This window comes from Delphinus delphis, chromosome 18, assembly GCF_949987515.2.
Source record: "Delphinus delphis chromosome 18, mDelDel1.2, whole genome shotgun sequence".
NCBI classification, from domain to species: Eukaryota; Metazoa; Chordata; class Mammalia; order Artiodactyla; family Delphinidae; genus Delphinus; species Delphinus delphis.
The window spans coordinates 15,152,227-15,179,981 of NC_082700.1; the positions used below are offsets into that span (position 1 = coordinate 15,152,227).

General features: G+C 44.3%; 2 protein-coding genes across 2 annotated transcripts in view; one reads left to right on the plus strand and one right to left on the minus strand.

The window, feature by feature from the left end:
- Nucleotides 1-26,244, minus strand: part of FOXO1 (forkhead box O1) — a 92,623-nt gene extending 66,379 nt beyond the window's left edge. Inside the window, exon 1 of the mRNA XM_059996098.1 lies at nucleotides 25,155-26,244. Within this exon, the coding sequence (XP_059852081.1) occupies nucleotides 25,155-25,805 (651 nt within the window). The 5' untranslated portion in view covers nucleotides 25,806-26,244. The remainder of the gene's footprint in view (nucleotides 1-25,154) is intronic.
- Nucleotides 26,245-26,333: 89 nt separating this feature from the next.
- Nucleotides 26,334-27,755, plus strand: part of LOC132413925 (uncharacterized) — a 34,750-nt gene continuing 33,328 nt past the window's right edge. Inside the window, exons 1-3 of the mRNA XM_059996197.1 lie at nucleotides 26,334-26,412; nucleotides 26,627-26,838; nucleotides 27,342-27,530. Coding sequence (XP_059852180.1) covers nucleotides 26,334-26,412; nucleotides 26,627-26,838; nucleotides 27,342-27,530 — 480 coding nt within the window. The remainder of the gene's footprint in view (nucleotides 26,413-26,626; nucleotides 26,839-27,341; nucleotides 27,531-27,755) is intronic.

The following is a 27,755-nucleotide window of genomic DNA, read 5'->3' on the forward strand; positions in this document are numbered from 1 at the left end:
GCCAGCCAGGGGAATCCTTCACAACAGCCTGGGCCAGTTTTACCTTTGTTCCTACTGAAGAACAAAAATTATCTGTCAACACTAGAAAAACCAAGAAAGGCCTGCCATTTAATGGTTGGTCTGGTAAACAAGAAAAGGGCCTAAAACGATCTATTTATCCCCTCGAAGTACTGTGAAGGCTACCCGCTTTGGCAACACCACTCATTCGTTTTCTTTGTTTAAATCTTCTACGTTTATTAAGTGGGAGGGAAGTTGCCTTGAGATATGACACCAAGATTCCCTCCTGGCACCACTCTGCTGGAACGTGGCTCAGAAGGAGAACAGAAGAACGGAAGAGGCAGTACCTCCAACACAGGTGTGACTTCCGACTCCCAAAGAGGCCTGCTCAAGTAAGGGGGAATTTTCTGCCTGACATAAATATGTCATAGAGGTGGATAAGCGAGAAAGAATGAATCCATGATGATGAATACAGAAAAATGAAGCGGATACAAAAATAACTACTGCCTAAGTCTTTGCTCCAGAGTTCGCAATCCCGCGGGGCTGAGAGGCCGGGCTGGGGGGTCTTGCTGGAGGTGGGCGTGGCAGCACTGCGGTGGAGAAGGGCTTTCACGCTCCAGCTTCGCAGCAGAACCAAAGTAAACCTAACAACTGGAGGATAAGTTTAGAGCCCCCATTCCCTAAACTATGAATGTGACCTCACACTACATACCAAAATTCACTCAAAGGATCAAAGACCGGGCTTCCCTGGTGGTGCAGTGGTTGAGAGTCCGCCTGCCGATGCAGGGGACACGGGTTCGTGCCCCGGTCCGGGAAGATCCCACATGCCGCGGAGCGGGTGGGCCCGTGAGCCATGGCCGCTGAGCCTGCGCGTCTGGAGCCTGTGCTCCGCAACGGGAGAGGCCACGACAGTGAGAGGTCCGCGTACCGCCAAAAAAAAAAAAAAAAAGGTATCAAAGACCTAAAAGTAAGAACTAATGCTATTAAACTCTTGGAAGGCAATGTGAGCGTAAATCTTTGTGACCTTGGACTAGGTAATGGATTCTTAGACATGACAACAAAAGCACAAGCAACAAAAGAAAACCATAGATAAAGTGGACTTCATCAAAATTAAAAACTTGTGTACTTCAAAGAACACTACCGCCATTTCTACATCCATGTTCACAGCAGCATTATTCGCAATAACCAAACACCAGAAGCAATTCAAGTGTCCACTGACGGATAAATTGTATGTATTTGGTACATACACACAGAAGGGAATATGAGTCAGCCTCAAAAGGGAAGGAAATTCTGTCCTATATAACCATATCTGTTTGAAAACATTATGCTAAGTGGAAAAACGCCAGTCACAGACAGACAAATATTGTATGAGATGGATGGTGGTGATGGGCGCACAACAATATGACGGTACTTAAAGCCACTGAACTAGATACTTAAAAATGATTAGGATGGTAAATTTATGTGGATTTACCACAATTTTAAAAAGTAAAAGAAAAAAAATATCACACCACCACCAAGAAAGTGAAAAGGCAACCCACAGAATGGGATAAATTATTTGCAAATCATATATATGATAAGGGGTTTGTATCTAGCATATATAAAGAACTCTTAAATCTCAATTTAAAAATACATAAATAACACAATTTTTAAATGGGTAAAGAACCTAGGGAGTTCCCCGGTGGTCTAGTGATTAGGATTCGGCACTTTCGCTGTCGTGACCTGGGTTCAATCCCTGGTCGGGGACTGAGATCCCACAAGCCAGGTGGCAAGGCCAAGATAAAAACAAAAACAAAAACCTTTTTTAAAAAATGATAAATAGGGCTTCCCTGGTGGCGCAGTGGTCGAGAATCTGCCTGCCAATGCAGGGGACGCGGGTTCGAGCCCTGGTCTGGGAAGATCCCACATGCCGCGGAGCAACTGGGCCCGTGAGCCACAATTACTGAGCCTGCGCGTCTGGAGCCTGTGCTCCGCAACAAGAGAGGCCGCAACAGTGAGAGGCCCGCGCACCGTGATGAAGAGTGGCCCCCGCTCGCCACAACTGGAGAAAGTCCTCTCACAGAAACGAAGACCCAACACAGCCATAAATAAATAAATAAAGCAAACTGTCAACAAGTAAAAATAAAAAAATAAACACTATATAAAAAAATAATAATAAATAAAATGGGTAAAGAATCTGAACAGATATTTCTCCAGAGAAGATATGCAAATGGCCATTAAGATGCTCAACGTCATTAGCCATCAGAAAAATGGAAAACAAAGCCACAATGAGGTACCACTTCATATCCACTGGGATGGTTAAAATAAAAGACAGTAACAAGCATTGCCAAGGATATGGAGAAATTAGAATCCTCATACCCTCCTAGTAGAAATGTAAAATGATGCAGCCACTTTAGAAGTCTGGCAGTTCTTCAAAGGCTAAACACAGAGTTACCACATGGCCCACCTATTTCACTCTTAGGTATATATCCAAGCCAAGAGAAATAAAAAGTTATGTCCACACACCAAAAAAATTATACATGAATGATCAGAGCAACATTATTCATAATAGTCAAAAGGTGGAAACAACCTAAATGTCCATCAACTGATAAAACGTAGTATATTCATACACAACGGAATACTATTTGGCAATAAAAAGGAATGAAGTACGTATGTACAACATGGACGAACCTTGAAAATGTTATGCTAAGTGAAAGCCAGTCACAAAAGATTGCATATTATATGAATCCATTTATATGAAATGCCCAGAATGGGCAAATCCATAAAGACAGAAGCAGATGAACAGTTAGGAGCCTAGGGCTGGAAGGTAGGGGGCCATGGGGAGTGACTAGCCACGGTTACCTGCTTCTTTTGGGGGTGATGAAAATGTTCCAAAATTGATTGTGGTGGTGGCTGTACAATTCTGTGGATATACTAAAAACACTGAATTATACTCTTTAAATAGGTTAAGTGTATGGTATGTAAATTATATCTCAATAAAGCTATTATGAAAAAATATCAATGTGAACGTCTATCCATTCCTTACCTAAAAGATACCGAGACACAGTAACTCTGAATGGCAAAGGAAAGAATTCACAGTCTCCTTATAATCAGTTATAGGAACTCAAACTACCTCAGCAGCCCCCTGGGTGACACTGGCCCGGGCACACATCATCAGTAGAAATACCTGTTGTATGTATTAAGCCAAGCAACCAGGGTCATAAAAACAAAGTTACAAAGCACTGTACCGAGTAAAGCTCTTACTATTAAGACTGGAAGCTCTTGAACATCGAAGTGTTTGCCCACGCGACAGACAGGTATGACAGGATACCAAGGTTTGGTATTCCATAGCTACGTGATTTTACAGCAAAAGATAAAGAAGCCTCACTTTTCTAATAAAACTGCCCATGACAAAGTCACCTTAGAGTTTTCCCAATGACATCACAAAATCTTGCTTTGTGTTGGGGAAATCTTCAGAAGACTCAGCAATTTCACTGGTTCATGCCTACAAGAGTACATATTTAATTATCTTGCTATATAGGCAATAACAAATCTCACTTAGACATTAACAAAGAAGTCCCATGTTCAATAAACTGAATACAAACCTAAAAAGTTGTAGTAGAACACATATAATTTTTAAGTCACTCTGAGTAATAATTACTAAGAAAAGTGACTTTGGTCTTAATTTTTTTAAAAAAATGTACAATTGCAACATCATTTTAGCATCATTCACTAAAATCTAGGCGTCTAAAACCTAACTCATGACATTTACAAGTCATAACCAACCTTATGGGGCATCTGGCATTGTTCTACATGCTTGAAATGAAATATTAGACATCCGAAATGCTTATTACCAGAAGAGCCTTTCAATCAAGAAATCTTAAGGCCTATTTCCACATTAACCATCCAAAAAAAAGTTAAGAAAAATATTGCTTCCCATTCATTCTGCTTCTTCAATTCTTCCTAGGAAGAAAGAAGATAAGGAGTCTGTAGCTTTACAGAACCATTACATTACAAGCTTCTCTTAAATATTAAGAAAAAATTTTAATTGTTTCTAATAAAAAGGCTTTTAACACAGAAGGGCAACTTCTCAAGACTTAACTTACAGTTTTATATTGCGACACATCGGAATGAGGAGGAGGCACTTTATACATTGCCAAGGTTGTTTAAAAAGAAAAAAAGAAATTACCATGGTCAGTTTTGTTTTTACTCAGCTTCATAATTTGCTTGTCAGAACCAGTGAAATTTTTGTTAATCAGGTTTATAATCCTTAAACAAATACCCTGTTAAGACTATAATGAAAATACTTTTACAACAATCCTGGCAGAGAATTTGTGTATAAGAAATGTAGAAGATGTCATGTCTGGGCAATTCCTTGGACTAGATTTCTCACCTCTAACCACTGCCCTCTACAACTGGGCAGGGCTGGTCCCTTCTGCAGGAAGGGCCTCTGGCGTCAGGAACACCCTGATGAGTGTGATGGCTTCACCGAGTCCTTTGCCTTCCACTGGGGGCCCACCCTGCCCAATCTCAGGGGCTTGAGAGTGACCCTGGCCTCTGGGATGCGCTGCAGTCTAGCTGGGGGACCCAATACATGCATTTCACAGTCCCACAGTAGCACATGTCTGTGGGAAAAGCTGTGGGGTCAGTTATACCTCTGCCACAACAAATGACACAATCTTGGGCAAGTTCTTCTAACTCTAGGGGTCTCCTGAGGATAATACTTACCTTGAAAGGTTGCTGTGAGAACCAAATAACATCTCACAACAAGCCAAGCACAGTCCCTGCCACCAGGTACAAGCTGAATAAACGACAGTGATTATAAACTGTGACATTTCTTGAACGATGACTGTGCCAGGCACTGTTCTTTAAGCACTTCACACATATTAACTCATACAGTTCTCAAAACAACCCTCAATCATTATTACCCTGATTTACAGATGAGAAAAATGAGGCAAAGAGGCTATGAATTTCACTCACCAGTCAGGAAGTCTGGATTCAAAAATCAGACAGGAAGATTCCCAATTCGACAGCCATCAGCCCTTCTAGCAGTGGCAGTTGTATGCAACGGCTACTGATGCTAGTGTAAAAGCTTACAACAGGTCCACATGGGGATTCCACCCTTGACCCAGGTGTTCCTATCTGTCACATTTTAACCAACTCAAAAAATGTCAGTCTCATCTTTCTTGCCTTCTATATATATACTCTGTTCTATGCTAAAGTAATAATAGCTGGCATTTATAAAAAACACTTCCTACATCCCAAACACTGCCCTAGAATAGTTCATATTTTGCTGAATTCTCACAACAACTTATAAGAGTTACTATTTACATTTTTCAGATGAGAAAACTAAAGCACAGTGAGGCCCAAGTGACAAAGTTGCTAAGTGCTAAGGGCAGGAGTCAACCCAGGCATGTGACTAGCAAACCCGAGTTCTCATCACTTTAGAATATGGACTTCCTCAGCAACAATTACCTTTATAAGAATAACGGTCACATCTATAGTTCAGATAACCAACTACAGAATTTCAGGAAAATTGTATGTTTAATGTGTAAATTAACTACAGATGAGAATAACATGTTTGAAGCACCACACTTCAGGATCACTTCAAGTTGCAATACACATTTTTACCAAGTCTATTACTTAGTTAACAATGACATGGCTGCCCACTTTTGTGTCTATTTTTTTAATTCTTGGAATTTCTTTTTCTGCCAGCACAGTTCAGCGGCAGAGAAGACTGGAATACTGCGGAGGATTCCATTCCTTCCTAAATTTAGGAACAGCATGGACTGGTTTAGGTTAGGTTAGTACAATGACAGTGAACCAGATAATTTAAGGACCCAGTAATTTAAAAAGCTGCTCTAGAAAACACGTCAAGCCAGATGAGAACCTCTGGCATCACCATCATCTAACTTACAGAGGAATATTAAAGTGACGCACGAAAATGTAATATGAAGGAATAAAATTAATTTTTCTGTCCTCATCAAGAACAGTGTAATAATGTATTATTTTCTAAATGTCTGTTTCATATCCATTTATGTGGGAGGAACTATACTCAGGTGTTTCCAGGGACCAGGAAAGAGAAGGGAAGAATTCTGCCCTAAAGAGCTTGCAGCCCATGGAGAGACAGAAAGCAAGAGACAAATCCATGAGAAAGCGTACCCATCACAGGAATCAAAGGAAAGAGAGAGATCCCATTCAACTGGGAGGGAATCAGGAAAAGCTTCCTAAAGGAGGTGGGCAAAAGAGGCAGCAGGGGAGGAAGGGAGCCCTGCAGAAGGAGTGGGGCACGACCAATGCCCACCCCATAAGCGTGCGAGGACCAGCCTTTGCCATCACACACCCCGGGGGACCTAGGATTTCAGAAGGCAGCAACCGTCCTAAGAAAAGAACTGAAGCAAACTTTATATTCACACCAGGCAGAGGGCAGAAGAAGTTTTGAAGTCACTTAGTAAACAATAAATAACGAAATTCTAGTGCAGGAAAAAGAATAATGGAGGGTAATTTTGCATAGAGCAAGGCTTCTCAACCTCAGCAGTACTGACATCTGAGGCCCAACCACGCTTGGTTGGAGGGCTGTGCTGGGCACTGCTGGGTGTTCAGCAGCAGTCCTGGTCTTTCCCCTCTAGGTGCTAGCAGCAACCCTACCCCCCGATCCCCAATTCTGACAACCAAACATCTTTCCCAAATGTCCCCTGGGGGACAAAATCCCTCCCGGTTGAGAACCACTGGCCTAGTCTTTTGTAGGAAATGTAGAAATACAGGCATACCTCGGAGATGTTGCGGGTTCCACTCCAGACCACCGCGATAAAGCACATATGCGATAAAGGGAGTCGCACACATTTTTTGGTTTCCCAGTGCATATAAAAGTTATCTTTACACTGTGCTGTAGTCTATTAAGTGTGTAATCGAATTATGTCTAAAAAAGCCATACGTACCTTCATTAAAAAATGCTAACCATCATCTGAGCCCTCAGTGAGTTGTAATCTTTTTGCAATAGTAACATCAGAGACCACAGATCACCGTAACAAATGTAATAATGAAAACATTTGAAATATTGCAAGAATTACCAAAATTACAAAGAGACACAAAGGGAGCAAATGCTGTTGGAAAAATGGCATCAATAGACTTGCTCCACGCATGGTTGCCACAAACTTTCAATTTAAAAAAAAAAAAAGCAATATCTGCAAAACACAATAAAACGAAGTGCAATAAAATGAGGTATGTCTGGAGAATTTTTTCCTTTCTCTCTTCTATCTGAAAAATCTCTCCAGATAAAATGGATCGAGGACAGAGGAGACAATCACCTTTGTCTTCTTATGTGGCAACCCCAATCTCTTAGCCCTCACAAAAATCCCAGGATGTATTATTCTCATTTTACTGATGAGGAAACCTATACTTAATGTTAACTTGTCCAAAGTTCTGCTAAGTTCAACAAGCTTGAATGGACTGGTGACAATACTCCAGGTTCTAAACACTACTTCTCCAAAAAGGAGCCCTTTTACTTAGGGAAACAGAAATTCCATTATCTAAATAAAATAAATATTAATAAACCTCTACAAAACCCCACGCTAAATAAAATGGCACAAATCCTGTCCATCTATTAGGAACTACCTATTCAGGAAAAATCTAACACGCCACCACTTCACACAAGAAACATACACAAAAGTAGTTGGAACAAATAATCACTGTAGGTTGACGTGATTTTTAAAGGCTGTATGGGAAAGGTAGGGAGGAGGAACAGTATTTGGAAGCAGGACCCAAAGCCAAGCAGTATTTATCTCTGAAGCCCGGGCTATCATTTCCTCCAAACCACAATACTCTCGCCAAGCAACTTCCAAAGCAAAACCAAAGACTTTCTCTCAACAAGGGGAATCCGGGATGATACAGACCGATGAACTATCTAGTAAGGTCCCATCCGGGCAACGGAAACACGGCCAAATGGTAAAGAAGACTGACCAGCACTTAGTAAAGTTTGGGTGACAGCTTAGCTAAGAATTTCACCTCATCGTTGTCCCTTATATGAGGGCTTAGTAGCCTTCCTGAAGCGTAAGTTCACCCCAAACAAAGTCTTTTCTGTCCAAATGCGTCAGTATTTGTTCTTTCTATCTGTCAACCCCAGAGCATCAACAGGCCAAGTCCATCTCCCTGTGACAGGAAGTACTTTTCCTCCTCCTAAGCAGTGTGTGGACATAGTGACAGAGCTCACAGAACACTCTAGCACCCACTCGTCCATCTGGTGAGGAAAACATGGGGCAAAAACTCCTTTTTGCCACGCTGTGAGCCACGACTGGGTCACTGGGTCACTTCTCCCAACCTCTCATTAATCATCACCATAGATGCACTCCTTCCTCTCCTCAGAGGACAAGAGAATTCACTACCCCAAAGGCTCACTATAGCAATGTACTTTTTCATCTTTAGGAGTCTAGTTAACTAACTGGACAGGTCAGCAAAATTTCTGTCTTCGGACTGTCGGTATGTGCATTAATTGTTTAGATTCTGTTAATTAACTGATTCTCTACCTGTTAATTTTACCTTCATATTTCCAACTTTAAATTTAAGTCCTAGTTGTTCCTCCAAGATTCCAAAGAAAATCATTCTCTCTGATGTAGCAAAGTGAAGTGCTTAAGAGTCTGAGATCTACAATAAAAACCCATGGCTTCTCGGTTCCATCACTTACTGTGTGACACTGGGCTGTTTAACTTTATGCCTCAGCTTCCTTGTCTAAAAAATGGGGATAGTAATGATAGCTATCTTATACGTTTATACAATCACTTGCTTGAATCCAATATTCTCTCTCGAGGAGGAGGAGGAGGAGGAGGGATGGAAAACCCCAAACTGCATTTTCATTTCAAACACTTAATACTTCTAATACAAGTGTTGGTTGCTTAAAATATAAAAAGGCCACAGAGAGATCAGCTCGGTGCTTTGTGACCACCTAGAGGGGTGGGATAAGGAGGGTGGGAGGGAGACACAAGAGGGAAGAGATATGGGAACATATGTATATGTATAACTGATTAACTTTGTTATAAAGCAGAAACTAACACACCATTGTAAAGCAATTCTACTCCAATAAAGATGTTTAAAAAAAAGTAAAAAGGCAAAATATAAAGAAAAAATAAATTACCCATATTTCTACAATCCAAATACAACCCACCAGCTCTTTTCCCCTACTATCCGAAGTTCTTCCAAAACACAAAACGAGTCTCCAGACATCCTCCTCAAACTTGCTGCAGAAGTACTAGGAAAGTTTAGGAAAGAAAGACCTAGTCAGGTGTTTTAGCTTTCTTTGGTTCTATTCTGTTTTTTACCTAAACGTATTTTATATAATCAAGAAGCCCAGAAACAAAAAATGAAAGCCCCAGACTCTCAGCTACTCTGAATTTTAAGCCCAAGTATCTTGGCTAATACTAAAATGTACAACGCGGCCTAACTACATAGCTCCCTACTCTGAGCGCCCCAACCTGCTCTACAGGCACTCCCCAGTGGTATCATGAACCCCATTTTACAGATAAAGAAGCTAACACAGCAGTGATGTGACTTGTCTAAATATGAATTATCAGGTTACCAATCTAGAAACAAAATCCAGGACCCCTAATATTTACTGAAAAATCACAGATTTGGGCTAGGCTCATGAGGGCATTACAAAAAGCAAATGCTAGAGGGAATTCTTATAGCTCTGAAATGATCCCAACATCGATTCTCAAACACCCTGGTGATCTAAGGTCATCCTCCCAGGCGTGTGAGAAAAGATACCTAACCATGGATCTAAGCATGTTTTGCAGACACTGGCACCGGCTAGCCAATTATTCCCAACAATCTGTGATTAAAACAGGACTAGTGTTCCTCTCCCACCTTGGCTGACCCCAAGTGGAGCCAGGTAAGCAAAGTTTCCATTCGGACTGACAAGGAAGGAGTGGGAACTCTGCTGCCTTGAACAGAAAAGGAAAAGTTACTGGGAGGACCAATGAGAAGGCAGTGATAAGGGTGAGCATCAAATCCAATGGACCCAGAGAAGAACTCATGATGTAAAAAGATCTGCACGTGAGGGATGTACCAGGTCACACATACAGTATTGGCTCAGGAGCTTCCTAAGTGGTTTACAGGAACTTAGCATCCTTGGTATTACAGGCCCCAACCCCATAAAGCCTGGTTTGACTGGGTCAAATCTCTGTAATCAATAGATAAAAGGTCTGTCTATGGAATTACTCACCCAAAACGCAGGGGCGGCATTCTCTCTCCTCATTAAAGCACAAAAACCAAACAACCCTGAGATTTTAATTGCTTTTACTAATGCAGAGACTTCTCCAGCCTATGGCCTCATATTCTCTAGGCCAGAAATTAAAATTTAAAACTTCAGAATGGGGCTTCCCTGGTGGCACAGTGGTTGAGAGTCCGCCTACCGATGCAGGGCCCGCGGGTTCATGCCCCAGTCCGGGAGAATCCCACATGCCGCGGAGCGGCTGGGCCCGTGAGCCATGGCCGCTGAGCCTGTGCGTCTAGAGCCTGTGCTCCGCAACGGGAGAGGCCACAACAGTGAGAGGCCCACGTACCGCAAAAAAAAAAAAAAAAAACACTTCAGAATGTGAAATCAACCAACACCACCCATCTCAATATTAGTAATTTCCACATTTAACACAGATGGAGCAGGAAGGTTACAGACTTTACTAATCCAGACTATGGCTAAAGACAAAGTTCAAGATTCACCACTGAAAAGCTCGAAGACACACTTCAGCTCAATAAGAAGAGCTGGTGACAATACACACCTAGCGTAACACCGATATGCCTATGATTACTCACATCTTGCACCTTGGTGTGGTTCTCTTGTCCCAAAAGTCAAATATAGGTTAACTACACATCACTAAATGGGATGGATTTGGTAGTGCAGATTCAGTGGAAATTTACTTCTATACATTTGGACTATCCCACATCCAAAAAGCTGTTTCCTTCCTTTCAAAACCCTGCCTACTTACCAGTACAAACTGAAGTTTAAAAAAAAAAAAAAAACTTTCAAGATAGGCAAACACATACTAACAGATATTTAGCTTAAAAGGCTAAAATACACTGAGTTCTTCTATTCAGCTTATTCCCCTCAGTTACTCTCCTCCTCGAGGACTTTCTCTTTATGTGCCTTGCTTAATGTGGGACTTGTAGCTTGTTCACCTGAATCACAGGACCACCATCCTAACCAAACACTGACGAGAATCCACACAGGCCTCTTGGCCCTGTTCTTTTACCTCTCTTCTATGTCAAAGGGTGACACAGCATCCAAAAGCTAGCACAGGCTGTCTCAAGCCACCCTACCAGAAGCATGCCGTCCCTGGACAAGGGCACTACCAGCCCCGCCGTGTACTCCACTGGTCATTCCCCATCCACAGACAACTGGGTTTGGGGTTCTGTGTTTTGACAACGTACAGAAATCTTAAGTCCCTGGAAGGGTTTATTAAGGAGTTAGGACTGGTTAGCTGGGAAAAGAATAATTATGGGAATTGGCTTCAGGTACTTGAAGTGGAAGTTAATTACGCTAAGTCAATGTAGCTCCAAAATCCAGAAGCAAGCCGGGGGCAGGGAGGAAGGGAATTACACGTGAACACACTGGCTCGATATAGAAACTTTTCAGCAGCGTGCGAGGTAGTGATTCTCAGAATCTCCAAGTGGCCAAGCGGAGGCTCCTACACCAAGCAGTTTTAAAATTTGTTCAACTAAAAACTTCATGATTCCTCATACCTTCTCTTACACACAGTTCAGTAAATTTTAAAGGCCTCGAGCCAAAACCCAAGGACTAGGAGATAAATGGGAATGCCAACAATTTAACATAACTCCTATACAGACAACTTGTCAGACAGAAATCTCCTTGGAAATACTTCTTAATGGGATCAGATCTATTAATAATTTAATGACCATTTCCAATGGCGTCGAAAATACAATAGGGTAGCTGTAATGAAGTAAAACACACCAGTAACCAGCAACAACCTTTAAAGAAAGATCTCGCCTAATTTACATTAATAAGTTGGAGAAATGTATTCAAAACAAATAAATGAGGGGGCTGAAAATGAGAAGGAAAGCAAAGAGGAGATGAAAAAGTAGGGAGCGGGGGTAGGAGATAATCAAAAAGAAGCGCTCTTTTAATACAGGCATTTGGATGTGTGCCCTCGAAAGCTCAGAAGGCTGCACGGGGCATTCTTCATTTACTGCGTAATTGAGAACAGAACAGATCGACTCCCCCTACAGTGCACACTGCTAACTAACCTACCCCGGATATTAACCTTAGATGGGAAATGAGAAAATTAACACAAAAGCAAGCCTATTAATGGGTTATTGGGAGGCAGGGGAGACGGATTATGATCTTCTGTTTAAAGCACTTAAAGCAAAAGGTGACTTGCAACTTTTAAAAGGAAAACATTGTAAAACTCTGGCTTCAACTTTTCTCTCCACTTCATCAAATTTTAGATACTAAAATTTCATGACAATTCAAAGGGGATAATTTTTGACGGCGGTTTTGACTACATTCAGGAAACAGAATCACACATGTAAACTTTTAGTCAGTAGCAGCAAAACACTCCCCCCTCAGAGAGGGGTGCAAATATGTTCCCCCTTTGTAGTTTTCTTTGCAGTTGACTGCATACTTAGGACTGGTAAAGACATCACAAAAACTAAGAATTTTAGTTCTTTTTACCAAGTGTACTTAAATGAAAAACAGTTCAAAGACCCTAAAATGTCAAACCAGTGATAAATTTAAATCCAGATTAGAAAAAATAAAACTAGGGATGAGTATAACATTTTCCGAGTATTCTGCATTAACTACTTTTGTAGGCTCAGACTCCTGATAAAAAGCATGCCAAGTGAACCACGCCCAGCAGAAAAAATTAACACCCTCTTTGTGCGTTCCAATTCTACTTTTTTCCTGTCTTCCTCCACTTCTGTTGAAAAAGCCAAAATGTGTATTCCCCACACTATCACAGGAAACAAAGCAAGGGAATTCCATCTACATTGAAGGATGTCAAATTCCCAAGCACAGCCAAGCAGGATGGCAAAGGTCATGCCTCAGATTTGGCCAAACAAAAATACTACTAATATAATTACAGCCAGGATGAGTAACTATAAATCCAAAAGCTATAACCTGATGAAAGACAGAAGGGACATTAAATTCAAACGTTTTTAAGCCTACAGGGGTATGCTGTCCTAGTGACATTCAAGTTCATCTGCACAGTAAATGTGGTCTAACAAGTCATTATGCTCTTATTGGTGGGCCGTGAGGTGGTGATGTGCCGCTGTGCAGGTCTGCAGAAAGCCGGCTGCTACCTTGTTTCAGGCCTGAGTAACGAGACAGCAGCCCAGGGGAGCAAGGATAGCTCACCAGGAGAGGTGAGCTTTTGTGCAAAAGGCAGGTGGTGGACTTGAACGTTTGCTTAATAAAATTCAATGTCATTGTTTTAAGTGAGTCCCTGAAACAGTCTCAGCAAGCCACCCAGAAACAAGCTGAATGGGGCACGTGACTAAAGGGAGGGGTGTGTCTCCATTTCCAATCCCAGGGGTGTATTCACACAGTTAAGGATCACAAAGAATTTAGTCATGAAAGGAATCCCTCTGAAATGTTTTAAGTTTTCATGTTATCCTCTGACTTCATTAATTCTTCCTTCCAGGACTCTTTTAAGAGAGTTATTTGAAACACAAATGGAGGTGGGGAGTGTAAATGAGGCTTAATTGCAGGCCCTGAGTTGTCAATCGCAGTGGAATCGATCTCAGCTCAAGACTTCCAGGACTGAACGTGTTTTCCCTTTTCTCTTCTTGGCTTTTAAATATAAATATAGGCAGAAATTATGGTTAGTCTAAGAACATAGCCATCAACAGCTTGTCTTTGATTAAAATGTCTCCATAGTTTCATCACGAAAGAAATTTAAGCAGGAATTCCTTCTAGGAATACATTCAGCATTTGATATAACCCAAGATCATTTACATTATTCAACGGGAGCACACAGCACAATAATCAGTATTTTTAATTTTTTTCTTAGAAATACAATTTATAAGGCATGCAATCAAAAGGTAAATTCTGAAACTGATTAACTTCAAACATGCACCGTCCCATTGTTCGTGGAGAAAAAACACTCAGCGTAAATATGGGTTGTATCAGTATCAATATTCTCTCCATTTTATTCTCTACCCACCCTTTAGCTCAAAATAAAGCAGTCACACTAAGGAATGCAATGGCACAAACTTTAATATTCAAGCTACTCACTAAATGGCTTGTAACAACTAGGCTGAACAGATTAAGAATATTTACTTCTGAGTTAGACAGCACAGTGAGAAATTCAGGCTAAAAAGATCATGAGGAAGGGCAGTCTCTGAAAGGATCTCTGAAATGATGGTGACAGACGGGGGGGGGGGGGGGGGGGCACTAGTCCTCCAACTCAAGGACCCGCCTAAGCACTGAAGTGTGGGGAAAGTAATTCTTGAAGCTTTTGACAATCATTCTTACAAAATTTTAATGTGACTTCTGCTTTTTAAAAATATGTTCTCAGTATAATTATCAAAGGCGTCAAAATGGCATTTCAAGAAATATAAAGCACCTTAAGGAAGCACCTCAGAAATACTGGAATATAATAATACAGGACTACTACAAAGCAATGTGGTCACAGCTGGGGAAGTATCCACTACAGAAGCAAAAAAGAGGATGTAAATCGCATCAAAACATGCCTAATTATAGGAATTTTTAACCCTAAAAAAATTTCTTTAGCATTAATTTTTTAATTATCCCACGTATTTCAGAAGATAATAAAAACCATTATGGTGACCTCTTCTAAAATGTAAAGCCATCAAATACTGTGTTTAAAATCAGTGTTAGATCACAATCTGAAAGGCTGCACGTTAATGCAAATGTATACAGTAAATATAAATCCAGGCCCTACATAAGTCATTCTATTTCATGAATTCTAAAGGGGTCAAGAAACCCTCTGGGCCCACAGGTAACGGAAGAGTGAGTGTATAGGAGGAATTTTTCACATTCAATGTATGCAAATGTCATAATGGGCCACTAAAGAGAAAGTTAAATTCCAAAAGGCTGAAGGAGAGAGACCAATACAGTCACACAGATTACAAAAAGGTCTCTCAGTAGGATGGTCCACAGGAAGCTTTCACATTCATTGCATGTAAATTTCATGATGGCATGCATATCTACCCATCCAGAGAAAAAACGTTTCCATTCAAGTTTAGAGAGATGCAACCAAACCAGTGAGGTACCAGGTACACAAACAACCTCCGTTGATATTTCCAAGTTCAACAAGTTCCCCTCTGCAACTACCTCCCCTCCAACCCCTTCAGAGCTGGCCCTGCAGAACAGACAGGTGATGTAACGCCTGCCTTAAGGTAGCTGGGTTTCTCCAGTATTCAAATCACAGTTTGGCGGGCTGAAACTTGACAAGGAACACTCACTGGTGTGACAAATCGATGATTCCGCAAATCAAGCATCACAGAATAAAGACGCTATAACATCTCGAATGCACCTATCTTGATGCAACCCTACACTTAACAAGTGAAAAAATTCATGTCAAAATAGGAGTGCAGTAAAATACACTGCCTCGAGAATCTGCCAAAATAAGAGCCTCTAGCTAAACCATATGCAAACCATTTCCTTTGACCTAGCTTCCAAGCAACCAAGCTGTCTGAGGTATGATATATTTACTTATATAGACCATATCCAGATATTTATATGGTTATTTTGTTTTCAACCTTTGAAGGATGCACAATATTTACAAGTCTAGGAATTATGTAATTCAGTCATAATTTATCTCTCCAAATTGGACTTGAAATTCAAATGCATTTCTTTTCAGACAGACCCTTTTCACTCTTACCCTCAAACACCACTGCAAAGATACCGCCCCCGCCCCCAGTTCTGTGTGCAGGCATTTTCAGCTCAGACAAGATGGGTCTTCCCTCAAGCCACCTGCATGGTGGGCTTCTGAGACATGATACTAGTGGAGGAAAAGCACTGATTTTCTAACTAAAATAGAAAAACTGATTTGGGGGGCAGTGCTGGAAGGCGCTAAGTGCCTCCAGGCCTTCCCACAAAACCCAAACTGGTTCTCCTCTCCCTCCTTCCTTCGCTAGGCCTCTCTCTTGGCTTGAGTCCAAATAAGACTGAGGGGGCTAATCATGCTCTTTGAGACTTTTTTACTGCAGGTACAGAACGCAACCACTGAGGTCCCCTCCCCCTTCCTGAAGCCAGGTTCCTTTAGCTACTTTCAAAGTTTTAACTCAGCAAACCAGGCCCCTCACTAGCAATGCAAAGGCAGCTGTGTAACAACTTCGGGATCATGGCTGTAAACAGAAAAACATTTTTTCTCAACCCTGGTTCTTAGCAAATCTCTAATATAACAAAAGGAGAGATTCACAAAACCATGACCCATTTTCTAGATTTGGGAGGAATGGCAACTGAGAAATATCTGTTTGACTTAAACAGAGGAAAAACAAATGGACACAGGCCACTGGCTCTTGCCACCCTGTCTCTCGTTACAGTTTTGCTTTTAATCAGCTGTTTGCTTTTAAACAGCATCTCCAGAGCTGTTAAGGTCATGGAGTTTAGTATTAGGATCAGCTCTGTAACTTAAGCCACAGAAAGAACGCCACTGTAATTAACACAAATATCATCTAGGGGGAAAATTAATCAAGGCAGAAAAAGATTTTCTTTTCAGGTCAAAGATCTACACAGAGATTTTCAGAACCAAGTCACACTCAAAAAAGGTGGCAGCCTAGGGATTTCCACGCATGTGGCTAGCAGGGGTGTAACTAAGAGGCGCAGGGCTTGCTGCAGGTAAAAACACAGCCCAGACCAGTGGGCCACATGCTTCAGAGGTGACATTCTCTTCTCAAAAGACGGCAGTGCCACCCACGATCACTAAGAGTTAAAGAACTCATATGACTTAGTGTCAGCAGGAATGGGGCTACCTTGGAAGAAATGACCTATCCTCCCACAGATCTCTACACTGCTTCTGACTCTCCTCCCAGAGGGAGGTAAAACCCCTCACGTTGAAGAATGAAGATGTTTCACATCTCTCTCTACTTATGGAATGAAAAGACCAAAGACACAGCCTGCAATTTTGACCCTCACTCAATCTACAAACATTAATAGCGGGAAAAAATTAGATTGGCCAATTCCATATTGTTTCCTACCTGCGTTTGACTAGTTTACCCTGACATCATTAGCAGCCACGCAACTGTGATGGCCTGGCGTGCTTTGAAAGCTGTTTCATCCATGTGGAAGGTAACTTGCTCATTTAACAAAACCTCACAGTGGTGAGTTTTGCAGTCTATTTTTGCTTCACTGTCCCCCGCCCCACAGCAGGGTATCTTTTGAATAAAGTGCTACCTGCTACTACTTACACTAGTAAAATAGTTTCCTACATTTCTTCAACACCTGTCATTTCTAAAATGGCTAATAAGTTTTAATAAATCTGTATTTCTGCCTTTTCATGTGCCACAGTAGAGTTTTTATCGTTTAAACCTTTTAGTTCACCGAAAGCTAATCCGACTCATTCCAAGCATTCTGAATACATGCAGTTATGTCTATCTGCTTGGCATCAATTTGGGGTTTAGCCTATCCAAATTTAACCTCCTCTGGATCTGCTGAGACATCTCATTATAACCTTCTTCATCCTGTACTTGGGTTAGAGGGTAAAGATATAATACAATGAGAAAGCTATCAAGGATAGCTAATATTTAGCTAATACAATATGAGAACTGACATTTAAATTGTAAAGCATCTTTTCAAGTCAATATAACTTTCACTCGTAATTGCCCTAAGTATATTTAAAGGTTGCTAACTTCAAGATATCTGACTTAAAAATAAACCAGTAAGAATTACAATCAATAGTGATCTTTCTTTGTTTGAATCACTCTGCCCCCAGGACACCTGGCGTGAAAGTTGATTTTAAAGAACAAACCAAGCAAAAATCTAAACATTTTATACATGTCTACTATGACAATGTCGCATTGGCAATTACGTAATCTGTTCCCTGCATTACCAAATTCTGTATATCAGTTTTAAATCAAATGCAGCATATTGTCTTTACACTGCATTCCATGCTCTATATTTACACATGAACACGTTTCTGAGAAATTGCATTTAAAAAACTAAAAATATAATCCTATTTTCATAATTTCTTATATTACAAAAACAAACATACAGTCTCATAGAAAAACTTGGTCTATAACACAATATTATTTTCATAATGTATATAAAGTCCAAGTTCAGTCTGACAATAGAAACTTTCCTTCCTACACTTTTCAAACCTTCTCTGTGTGTTGCATACATCCATCACTCAGAGAAACTGTTTCCCCAATTTTCGTGCCTTTATGAATGCCAGTCCATCATTCCAAAAATAAATTTTAAAAACTAAGAGGGATTGATGGGAAGATGGATGTGCCAATGGATGTGCAAATATAATAAAATGGCAGAAGTAGAAACTAAGTGGTAGGTATATGGGTGTTCAGGGGAGAATTCTTCCAACTCTGCTGAATGTTTGAAATATTTTATAATGAAATCTTGGGAGAATAACATCCCATTTTCAAGGCCCACCTAAATGGCCAACCCAGAACTCCATTTTTCTCGAAGGCACTTAACCATGCTACCATGTATCATAGTTATTATGTGTCACATCTAATCTCCCTACAGGATCCACACTTGAATCATTTTTCTATCATTCAAATGCATCTAATACAACTTATACACAATAATCATTCAACAAATGGGAAAGAAATACTTTGACTATAGACTGAAAATAATCACTGTTCTTTAGTAATACTACTAATAAAATTATCCTCAAGTATTACAGAATGTGATCTTTTTTACTGAAGTATAATTGATGTACAATATCATGTAAGTTATAACCTACAAGCATACAATACAGTGATTCACAATTTTTAAAGGTTATACTCCATTTATACTTATTATAAAATATTGGCTATATTCCCTATGTCAGAATGTAAGCATCTTGAACACAGAGGAAGCTGAAACAGAAAAGATCCATGTCTCAAGAAAAAATTTTTTCCACCCATGTATTTACAACATAACTGAGCTACCAAAAACATGCAGATGTTAAAGTTAAATTAAAATACGCAGGGCTTCCCTGGTGGCGCAGTGGTTGAGAGTCTGCCTGCCGATGCAGGGAACACGGGTTCGTGCCCCGGTCCGGGAAGATCCCACATGCTGCGGAGTGGCTGGGCCCGTGAGCCATGGCCGCTGAGCCTGCGCGTCCGGAGCCTGTGCTCCGCAACGGGAGAGGCCACGGCAGTGAGAGGCCCGCGTACAGCAAGAATAAAATACGCAGCAGCAGGAATTAAGCGGTTACCAGGCATTCACTCAGAGAATCGAAAATGCCTTCAGACACAAGCCAAGGTTGAAAGTTGATGGAACTGACTTGAACCTTGCAGACTAAGCAGAATTTATGGAAGCTCCAGTAGACGCACAGGAAGCTCCAAGCCCTGGGGATAGGATGGACTGGGCCTGATATAAGAGTTAACCCGGGGAGTGGTTAGAAGCTGGGAAGTGAAAGTCTCAAGAGACCCTGAGAAAGAAGAGCTAACAGACTTGGGGACACTAACACCTTGAGAAGAAAGTGCTGAAGGGGACATCGAGGAGTGAAAATGGGGGAAAGGGCTAAAGACCATTAACCAAATCAGGGAACTCAAGATGGGAACCTCATCTGAGAGGAATAAGAAATATAGTATGCTTGGGTTTAAACATGTCGAATTGGAGGTGAAAGTGGGACATCTACAGCCTTAAGGTAACTGGAGACTTGGACAATAAAGGGGTAAGTTATCCAGGAAAGAATCAAAATAAGTCTACACCTAGTCCTAGGCATACTTACAACTGAGCATAGAAGGAAAAATGAACCAACTGGAGGAGAAGCCAGAATGCGGGCAAGGATCAGGACAATGTAACTGAGCCCAAGGTAAGAAAGGATTTCTACTGAGAGGTCAAGGGAAAACTGAGAAAAGGGAAGAACTTAGACCATAAAGAGTGCAGCTTCGGCAATCATCAGAAACCCAGACTTGGGGGCTACAGAAGCTCATCACGCAGCTCTGTCATTTTTCTTTCCTATAAGGAATATGGCCTGAAAAAAAGGACACAAGTTGAATTTATGTCCTTATTTAAGTAATGCATTAAGGTGAAAATTCACTAAATAAACTGAAAAACGGTTGCAGATCTAGCTTTTCAATTTTATGTGGCCCAATATCAAAATTAGCTTGCTTTTCTTTTCTTTTGGTTATATCAAAGCTATATGAGGATGGATAAAAGAGCCAGGGGGGAAGGGGGAAGGAAGGCAAGATTCATTATTTGCACTGCTTAACCCACAAGTCAATGAACCATAGGCAGACTGAGTGGAGTAAACTGGGATGCCAGTGGAAAAAAAGTTCTCCTTAAAGGTTGAACCATATGAAATCAATAATGTTCAATTATTCATTTGCATGTTTCTTATGTTCTGTAGAAGACCCCAATAAAAAAAAAGTAGTAATACTCTGCAAAGAAGTTCTGTGCCACTGACTTGAGTGTTGTTGGTCCTTATCAAGAATTAGCAAAAAGGGGGACTCCTTCTACACCTTACTGTGCACTGTATACACTGTACATTCGTATACAGCATATCCGTTGGAATACAAGCCTTTACCCCTCAGACAGCAAAATAAACACCTTCAAGTTCATCTGGTCTCCTCTGGTTCACAGCTGAGGAACAACTGCACCAAGAAAAGGTGGTCATCTGACCCAAGGGGCGGGTGCAAGTCTCTGCAACTTGTTACTATGAAGGCCAAGGCAAGTCCTGAGGTGCACAGAGGCAGGGCTGAACCCACTCTGCTCATTCCATGCAGAGCACAAGTGCAAACTCCTTTGCTCTCTCGCATCACCATGGGGTTTACACTGCCTTGCTAAGAGGATTCCAGGAAGCCCCAAAGTGATGGCACACGAAGACAAAAAAAACTGGCAGAGTCAATTCCCATGATGCCAGGGTACTGGGTAGTTTCCAAGGGCAGAGCGTTCCAGAAAAATGCAAATAGGGCTTCCTAAAGAAATTCCAGGCCAATACAGACAGATGTTCTCTTAGAAAGTCACACAGAATTGCAGTTTAGAAGCTTGGATGAAGAGGTTAGAGCGCAAGGGCGAGCAAAAAGTTGGCACCCTATTAGGGATTCTAACCAACCACTGAGTATTCGCTCCTCCCTCTCCATTTCATACATCCACTTAGAAGACCCCTGTGCAGCTCATGATAGCTGGCGATATTTGTGTCCATCGCCAACGTGATGGCCTTTCAGTAATGGGGGAAGGGGGTGCCTCAACAAACTTTAACCTTTTTTGAAGTTTACATGAGAATTAAAAATGCCTTCTTTCCAGTATTCAAATGTCTGCCACTTTAAAAAAGAAAAACAAAGCTGAGTATCATTCAAAAATAGAAGCCACCCCTCCTGCCACATCTCCCCAAGGATGTGCCACAAGACCGAAAGTAAAATCAAAATAAAGTTCCTATGAGGAGCAACTAAGGTATTCATATTTGACAACTATTTGGGAATTTCTGAACAAAATATCTCAGCCATGAGACATGGTCACATCAGTCCCACATAACTTTCAGCCTTAGAGCATACTTCGCTGTATTATGCCCTTTCCCAATTCTCTTTCCTCATGCTCCTTTCCCCAAATACATATATTGAGATTTTCACCCAACTGTAAGAAAGGCTTTAAGTAAGGTGATTTCAGTAATCCTCACCAGGATTCTGTCAAACGTGACAGTGCAGCAAGAAAGCAGCCATCATCCCTGCCGTGGAACCTCTGTGGCTAAATTACTCACCTGCAGGTTGCAAACCCTAATAATAGAATAGATATGAATTTTTAAATACGAGGAAATGCACTCTCAGTTCACAGACAAAATTAAAGAAATCTTATTCCAAAATAAAGAATATCTGTGATATCTCATAATAAAACAATTTAAAATTTTAACAAGTGTTAAGTTCTACTGTTGAAGCATTCTTTTAATCTACATTGTGTTCCAAATAATTTCAAAGCAAAACACAAAAGTCAACTCAAAACAACTATTAAAAAAACAAAACACAGAGCCAGAGCTCACAATATTACTTCCCAAGCTCTAGAAAGCTTTCTATATAGGGGGGGAAAAAATAACAGGTCACGGAAATGAAGTTTCACTATGTATAAATACTGTACATGGTTTAAAAGATCCCGGGATTTCCAAAAGTCTCAACTTCCACTTTGTGTGTAACCTTATGACAGTTCTAACCAACTGCAAAGCAGATTTAACATACCATTCCTACAAATACAAAATGCATACCCCACAAATACTACCAGTGTTGAAGGAACTAAAAGGTTTTGAACTTTTCAACAGCTTTCCAACCATTTTGTCCCATGCAAATGACTTTCAAATTCTCAGGCAGGCCCCAGGAAGTAAAGCACAAGAAACTATATTTACTTAAAGATTCAGTCTAATTCCCTGTAGTAAATCACAGGAAATAATTTAGTTCCAAAGCAGCCTCTCCTCAGTCCTCAAACAGTTAAGTTTTGGTCGATTTGCATTTTAGAACTGAATTTTTTTAAGCTAAAAGTCATAGTAAAATTTCTCCTTTTTATGAATGTTTAAAACAAGCAAGTTTTTCAGATCTGAGAGTGAAACTTAGTTTTAACAAGTAACTCATTTTTATGAAAACTCCAACCAGAAGACTAGCTGTGAGTTAGAAACACTTCAGGTTGTTTCTTTTCTTCTTAAAATACCCTTTTACTCAAAGTGAAAATGTGCTTGCTGTAATCTGACTTCCACCAACTGACTCTGATTGCACCTGAAATATTTCCTCACTTGAGAATGGCAGCCTGCTCTCTCCCAAAGCTCCACTAGGTTTCCACTGGGAGCTGCTACCTGGCCTCCAATTCTGGACAGACAATTCTCACTAACATTTAATAGATCTTCTAGCTCTGACCAGTAAATTTTTTTTAAAAACTTACAATTGCATTTGGGGAAAAAATTAGAACAAGTAAAGAACCTAATAAAAATGGCCGGGGGGGGGGTGATTTGGCCTTAGAATCTGTTTTTATAAAAAGCACTAAAGCTTCAACGTTTAAGTTACAGTCCTACAATAGTTTAAGAATACCTTGACTTAAGGCCATTTGAGAGGCAAAACTAAAAATAATCCCCAAACTCTGCCTTTCCCTATCTTTAAAGAACGCCACTCCAGCAAGCTGAAGCAGGCTGTATCCATTCCCAAGGACATGAGAAAAGGTGTAAGTACATACTGTACCTTGAATGCCCAACAACAACGAAAAAAATGGCTTTTTTAACAGCAAATGCTTTGTAACAGCTCAAGTAGGACTGATAAATAAACAAGTCAGTCAAATACTTAAATTCAAATGTTAAAGTAAAATTGGATTTGGCAGGCAACCCCGATTTTCTGACTTAAAAGAATATATACCTAGCTTAAAGTAAGGAGGCACCTTACCTTTTTGAAGCACTTGGTAAAATTGCACGTAATGCCTAGTAATGAGGTTATAAGTGATGCCTTTACTCTAAAATACGCTTTGGAAAAAATAAGATCCTGACTCCTTCTCCAGGAACTTTAATACGAAGTGATTAACTTAACCTTTTTTACACACATTAACCACAAAGATAACAGTGTATGTAAAACCACCTTGGTGTAACAAGTGCTTAGCAAAGGAAAATCTGTATTATGCTGTACAGTCCGGATGAGGGGTAAGGAAGGAGGTTAGCTCAACTAGAGAACCTTCGCATCGATCCTTCCACCTGTGACAGTGAGAAACTGGCAGCTTCTGGCAGCCGCAGGGCGAACGCACGGCCGGTAAGCCTCCGCACCGCCAGCCCCGAGCCTGACCTCCCGAGGGTCCCAGGGCCTTCTCCACGTCGGGGTAGGGACGTGCCTGCCCACAGAGTCTCTTCTCGGGTCTGTCTGCCTGTCTCTCTCAGAAAGGCAAAAAGTGCGAGGCACCTCCTTTACAGGCCTCCATGCAGGCAGAAGTTCCCTACGGTTCCCTAGATTCGAACCTCCACTCCAACTCCCCCAAAACACTAGTGTCAAAGCCCCCCGCCTTGCCCCTCGGATCCGTAGCTCCGTGCTCGAAGGCACTGAGGTGGCAAAGCAAGAGATTATACACGCCCCCGGCCCTGGTCATCCGGGGGAGCCTCTCCTCGCCTAATTAAAGGCCTTGAACCTTGGGCGAGGCCAAGTTTGGGGGTACCTCCCGGCGCAGATAAGAGCTGGCCGCGCGGCGCCGAGGCCGGGCCCGGAGGCACGCAAGGCCAGGGCGCGCTGGCCCTTTAAAGGCACTCGCTTCCTGCGCCCGCGGCCCCTCCCTCGCCGTCGCCAGCTCCCGCCCCCGCCGAGGGTCACACTTGAACTTTAGCTCGCCCCGCGCGGCCGGGCGCCGGCGCTCCGCAGGCGGTGGCCGCCCCTTCGCACGTGTCGGAGGCGCTACCTCGGGATGGGCGCTCCCGGCCCCCCGCACTCGAGGCCACTTCGAATAAAATCGAAACAAAACAAAATGCACACCGGCCTCCAAAATCTGCGTGGCCATCCCCGACGGGCCTCCCGGCTCGCGCCCTGCCTGTCCCCTCCACCTGCAGCCCGGTCCCCTGGCGGCGGGGCTCTGAGGCCCCTCGCCACGCTCTCCCCAGCCCAGAGCGGCGGAAACGGCTCCGCGGGGCGTCCCGGGGCTAGGAGGACGCGCGCCGCGGGGGCGGAGGGGAGCCGCCCTCACCCCCGAGGTCCTGGAAGAAAAGCAGCAGCTGCACGAGTCCGCGCGGGCCGTGGCGGAGCAGCTCCCAGTGAACCCCCCTTTCCTTCCACTGGCGAACTTTTCTGCCCGCTCGGAGGTCCACTTCTTGGCGTACTTTTTTCACTCCCTTAGGTCTCAACGAGCCCATTCCCCGTCCCGCTCCAACTCTCACTAGAGCGCGCGCAGAGACACTTATTCCGGTCCCCCGACGAGTCCGGGTCAAGCCCCACAACCCACCCCTGCCGCTTCTCGCCCGCTCCCTTCACGCGCTGCCCGCGTGCTCTGCACTTTCAGGCCAAGCAAACTTGCCCAGCCGCCCCCTCATCTGCCCCACCGCGACCTCAGGAGGAGGCAGGCAGGCTGCCCGAGCCCCCCTCCCGCTCCGGCCGTTAGCCCCGAGGCCACTCACCTTCCAGCCAGCCGAGCTGTTGCTGTCGCCCTTATCCTTGAAGTAGGGAACGCTCTTGACCATCCACTCGTAGATCTGCGACAGCGTGAGCCGCTTCTCGGCCGAGCTCTCGATGGCCTTAGTGATGAGGTCGGCGTAGGACAGGTTGCCCCACGCGTTGCGGCGGGACGAGCTGCTCTTGCGCGGCTGCCCCGCTAGCGGCCCGGCGGCGGCGGCGGGGGGCACGGGCGGGTGCTGCGATAGCGGCCCGGGCGGCGGGGGCTGCGGCGGCGCCGGGTGCAGGCAGCCCGCCTCCGGGCCCTGGAAGTCCCCGCACAGCCCCCCGGTGGCGGCAGCTGCGGCCGCCGCCGCCGCCACCGCGGCCGCCGCCGCGGCTGCCGCCACGGAGCCGGGCGCCTGCTGGAAGTCCCCGCTCTCCTCCAGCAGGCTCAGGTTGCTCATGAAGTCGGCGTTGACAGCGGACGCCGAGGCCGAGGGCAGGCCCGCGGCGGCGTCGGGGTTCGCGGCCGCGCCGCCCGACGGCGCCGGGCTGGAGGTGGCCGAGTTGGACTGGCTAAACTCCGGCCTGGGTAGCGGCCAGGTGCACGAGCGCGGCCGGGGCAGCGGCTCGAAGTCCGGGTCGATCTCCACCACCTGGGGCGCTTCGGCCATGGTGACCCCGGCCCCTCCCCCAGCCGCGGGACTGCCAAGAAGTGAGAGAGTGCAGCACCGGGGGCCGAGGAGAGAGAGCGAGAAGAGCCGGTCCGAGATTTGCCGGGGCCGGGCGCGGGGGGCGGGGGGGGGGGGTTGATGTCGGTGCCACGAGCGGACGGAAACCGGGAGGAAGGCGCGGCGGCAGAGTGGAAGCGCGAGCCCAGAACTTAACTTCACAGGTCCATCAACATCTAGGCTCCTCCGGGTCCGCTGCACGGACGGGACGGCAGGCCAGAGTCACCGGGCCCCGGCAGCGCCGGCGTCGCGCTCCTGCTGACACGGCCCGTGGAACGAAGGACGGACGGACGCCGCGGACCGTTCACTCTCCCGGGCTGCGCGACCGTGGCGCTGCTGCCTGTTGAATGTGGCGGCGACGGCGGCAGCTGCAGCAACTACGCTGCCGCCCGACTTACTGGATCTGCCGCCGTCCCCCGCCCGCGGCGGCGCGCGCGCCGGCCCGCCCCTGACTGACAGCCCGAGAGACCAATGAGCGCGCGGCGGCTCCGCCCAGGCAGCCAGTGGGCGCCGGCCTGGGCGGGGCCCGGTTTTCCACCGGGAGGCCGCAGTGGGTTGGTGGGGGGTAGTGGGGTGTTTTTCTCTCCCACACACACACGCACACACACTCTCGCTCTCTCACTCTTTTTTTTAAGCTCTCTGTTATTATTTTCTGGTAATTCTCGAGTGTTTCTGTGAGTCTCTCGCCCTCCCAGTGTTTTGATTGCTAGGAGGAAAACCAACGTGGAGGCGACGGCGACACTTTGTTTACTACTGAGGACCAGAGAGTACTCGGGAAGCCCGAGTGGAACGAGTCGCTCGCTTCGCCTCGACCTCCGCTCGGGGCCCAAAGCCGGGCCGGGCGGGGGCCGGGGACGCTCAGCGCTCCGGGGGCGCTGGGTGGGCGGGCGGGCGGAGGCGGCCTCGCTGCATTCTGCTCAATCGCCCCCTCTCGACTCTGCCCACGATTTCTTTGCAGAGAAACGTGGGGAAGTCGGTGGGTTTTGTTTTTGTTTTGTTTTGTTTTGTTTTCCCTGCGACGTGTCGAGTCCTCCGGCCCCGGCGCGAGCCGCACACGCCCCCCGGGGCAAGGGCTCTGACGGTCAAGTCCGCGCGGACGACGCAGTCGCTGCAGCTTCCGCGCCGGGAACCCACCTGTCCGCACCCGCGGGCTGAGCCTCTGCGGTTGGATGTAGACGGGGGCCAGTTGTCCAGTCCAGCAGCCACCAGCCGGGTTCACTACATTCTTGACTTAACTAGAAACGAGGGAAGGGGGCTCGGCGTGGGCCGAAGATGGTCCTACGTCACACGCACCCTCGGGCCCAAAGGCATCCTCATCCTCGTGCCCTCTTCCCTTGGGCGGGAATCTCAGACCCTCCACTGAGTCAGTCGGGGGCGACGGGGAAGGGGTCAGAGGAGAGCATTTAGTGAGAGCCTTGTCACTTTATTACTTACCCTAATTAAGTTTAACTGTTTGCTTGCCATTTCTTTGCTATTTAGAATGGAAGTGCTGAGGTGTTGAGAAGTGAAAATGGAAGAAGGGAGAGGACCAAAGCCTTGGGGTGCAGCCCTGCCCCACTCCCAGATGTTCCTTTAGGCCGCTTGCCCCGTGCGTCCATCAACCCACCCCACCTTTCCCCATCTGGGCTCCAGGTCCAGGACGTCCTGCCGAGATCAGTGGGGCAAAAGGTAGGAAGACAATGGCCCTTGTGTCTCAGGGAGCAGAAGAAACAGTCGTCAAGTTTTGTTTTCTTTTGCATTTTTTTTTTTAGGAGGAATATGGAAGGCATTTCCTTTCAGAGGGATGGGATCACTTAAGATGGAAGATTGACCGTAGGGTTTTAAATATCTTGTCCAAAATGACAGCTCCCAATTCAAAAAAAAAAAAAAAAATCCCTGTTTCTGACAGGTGGT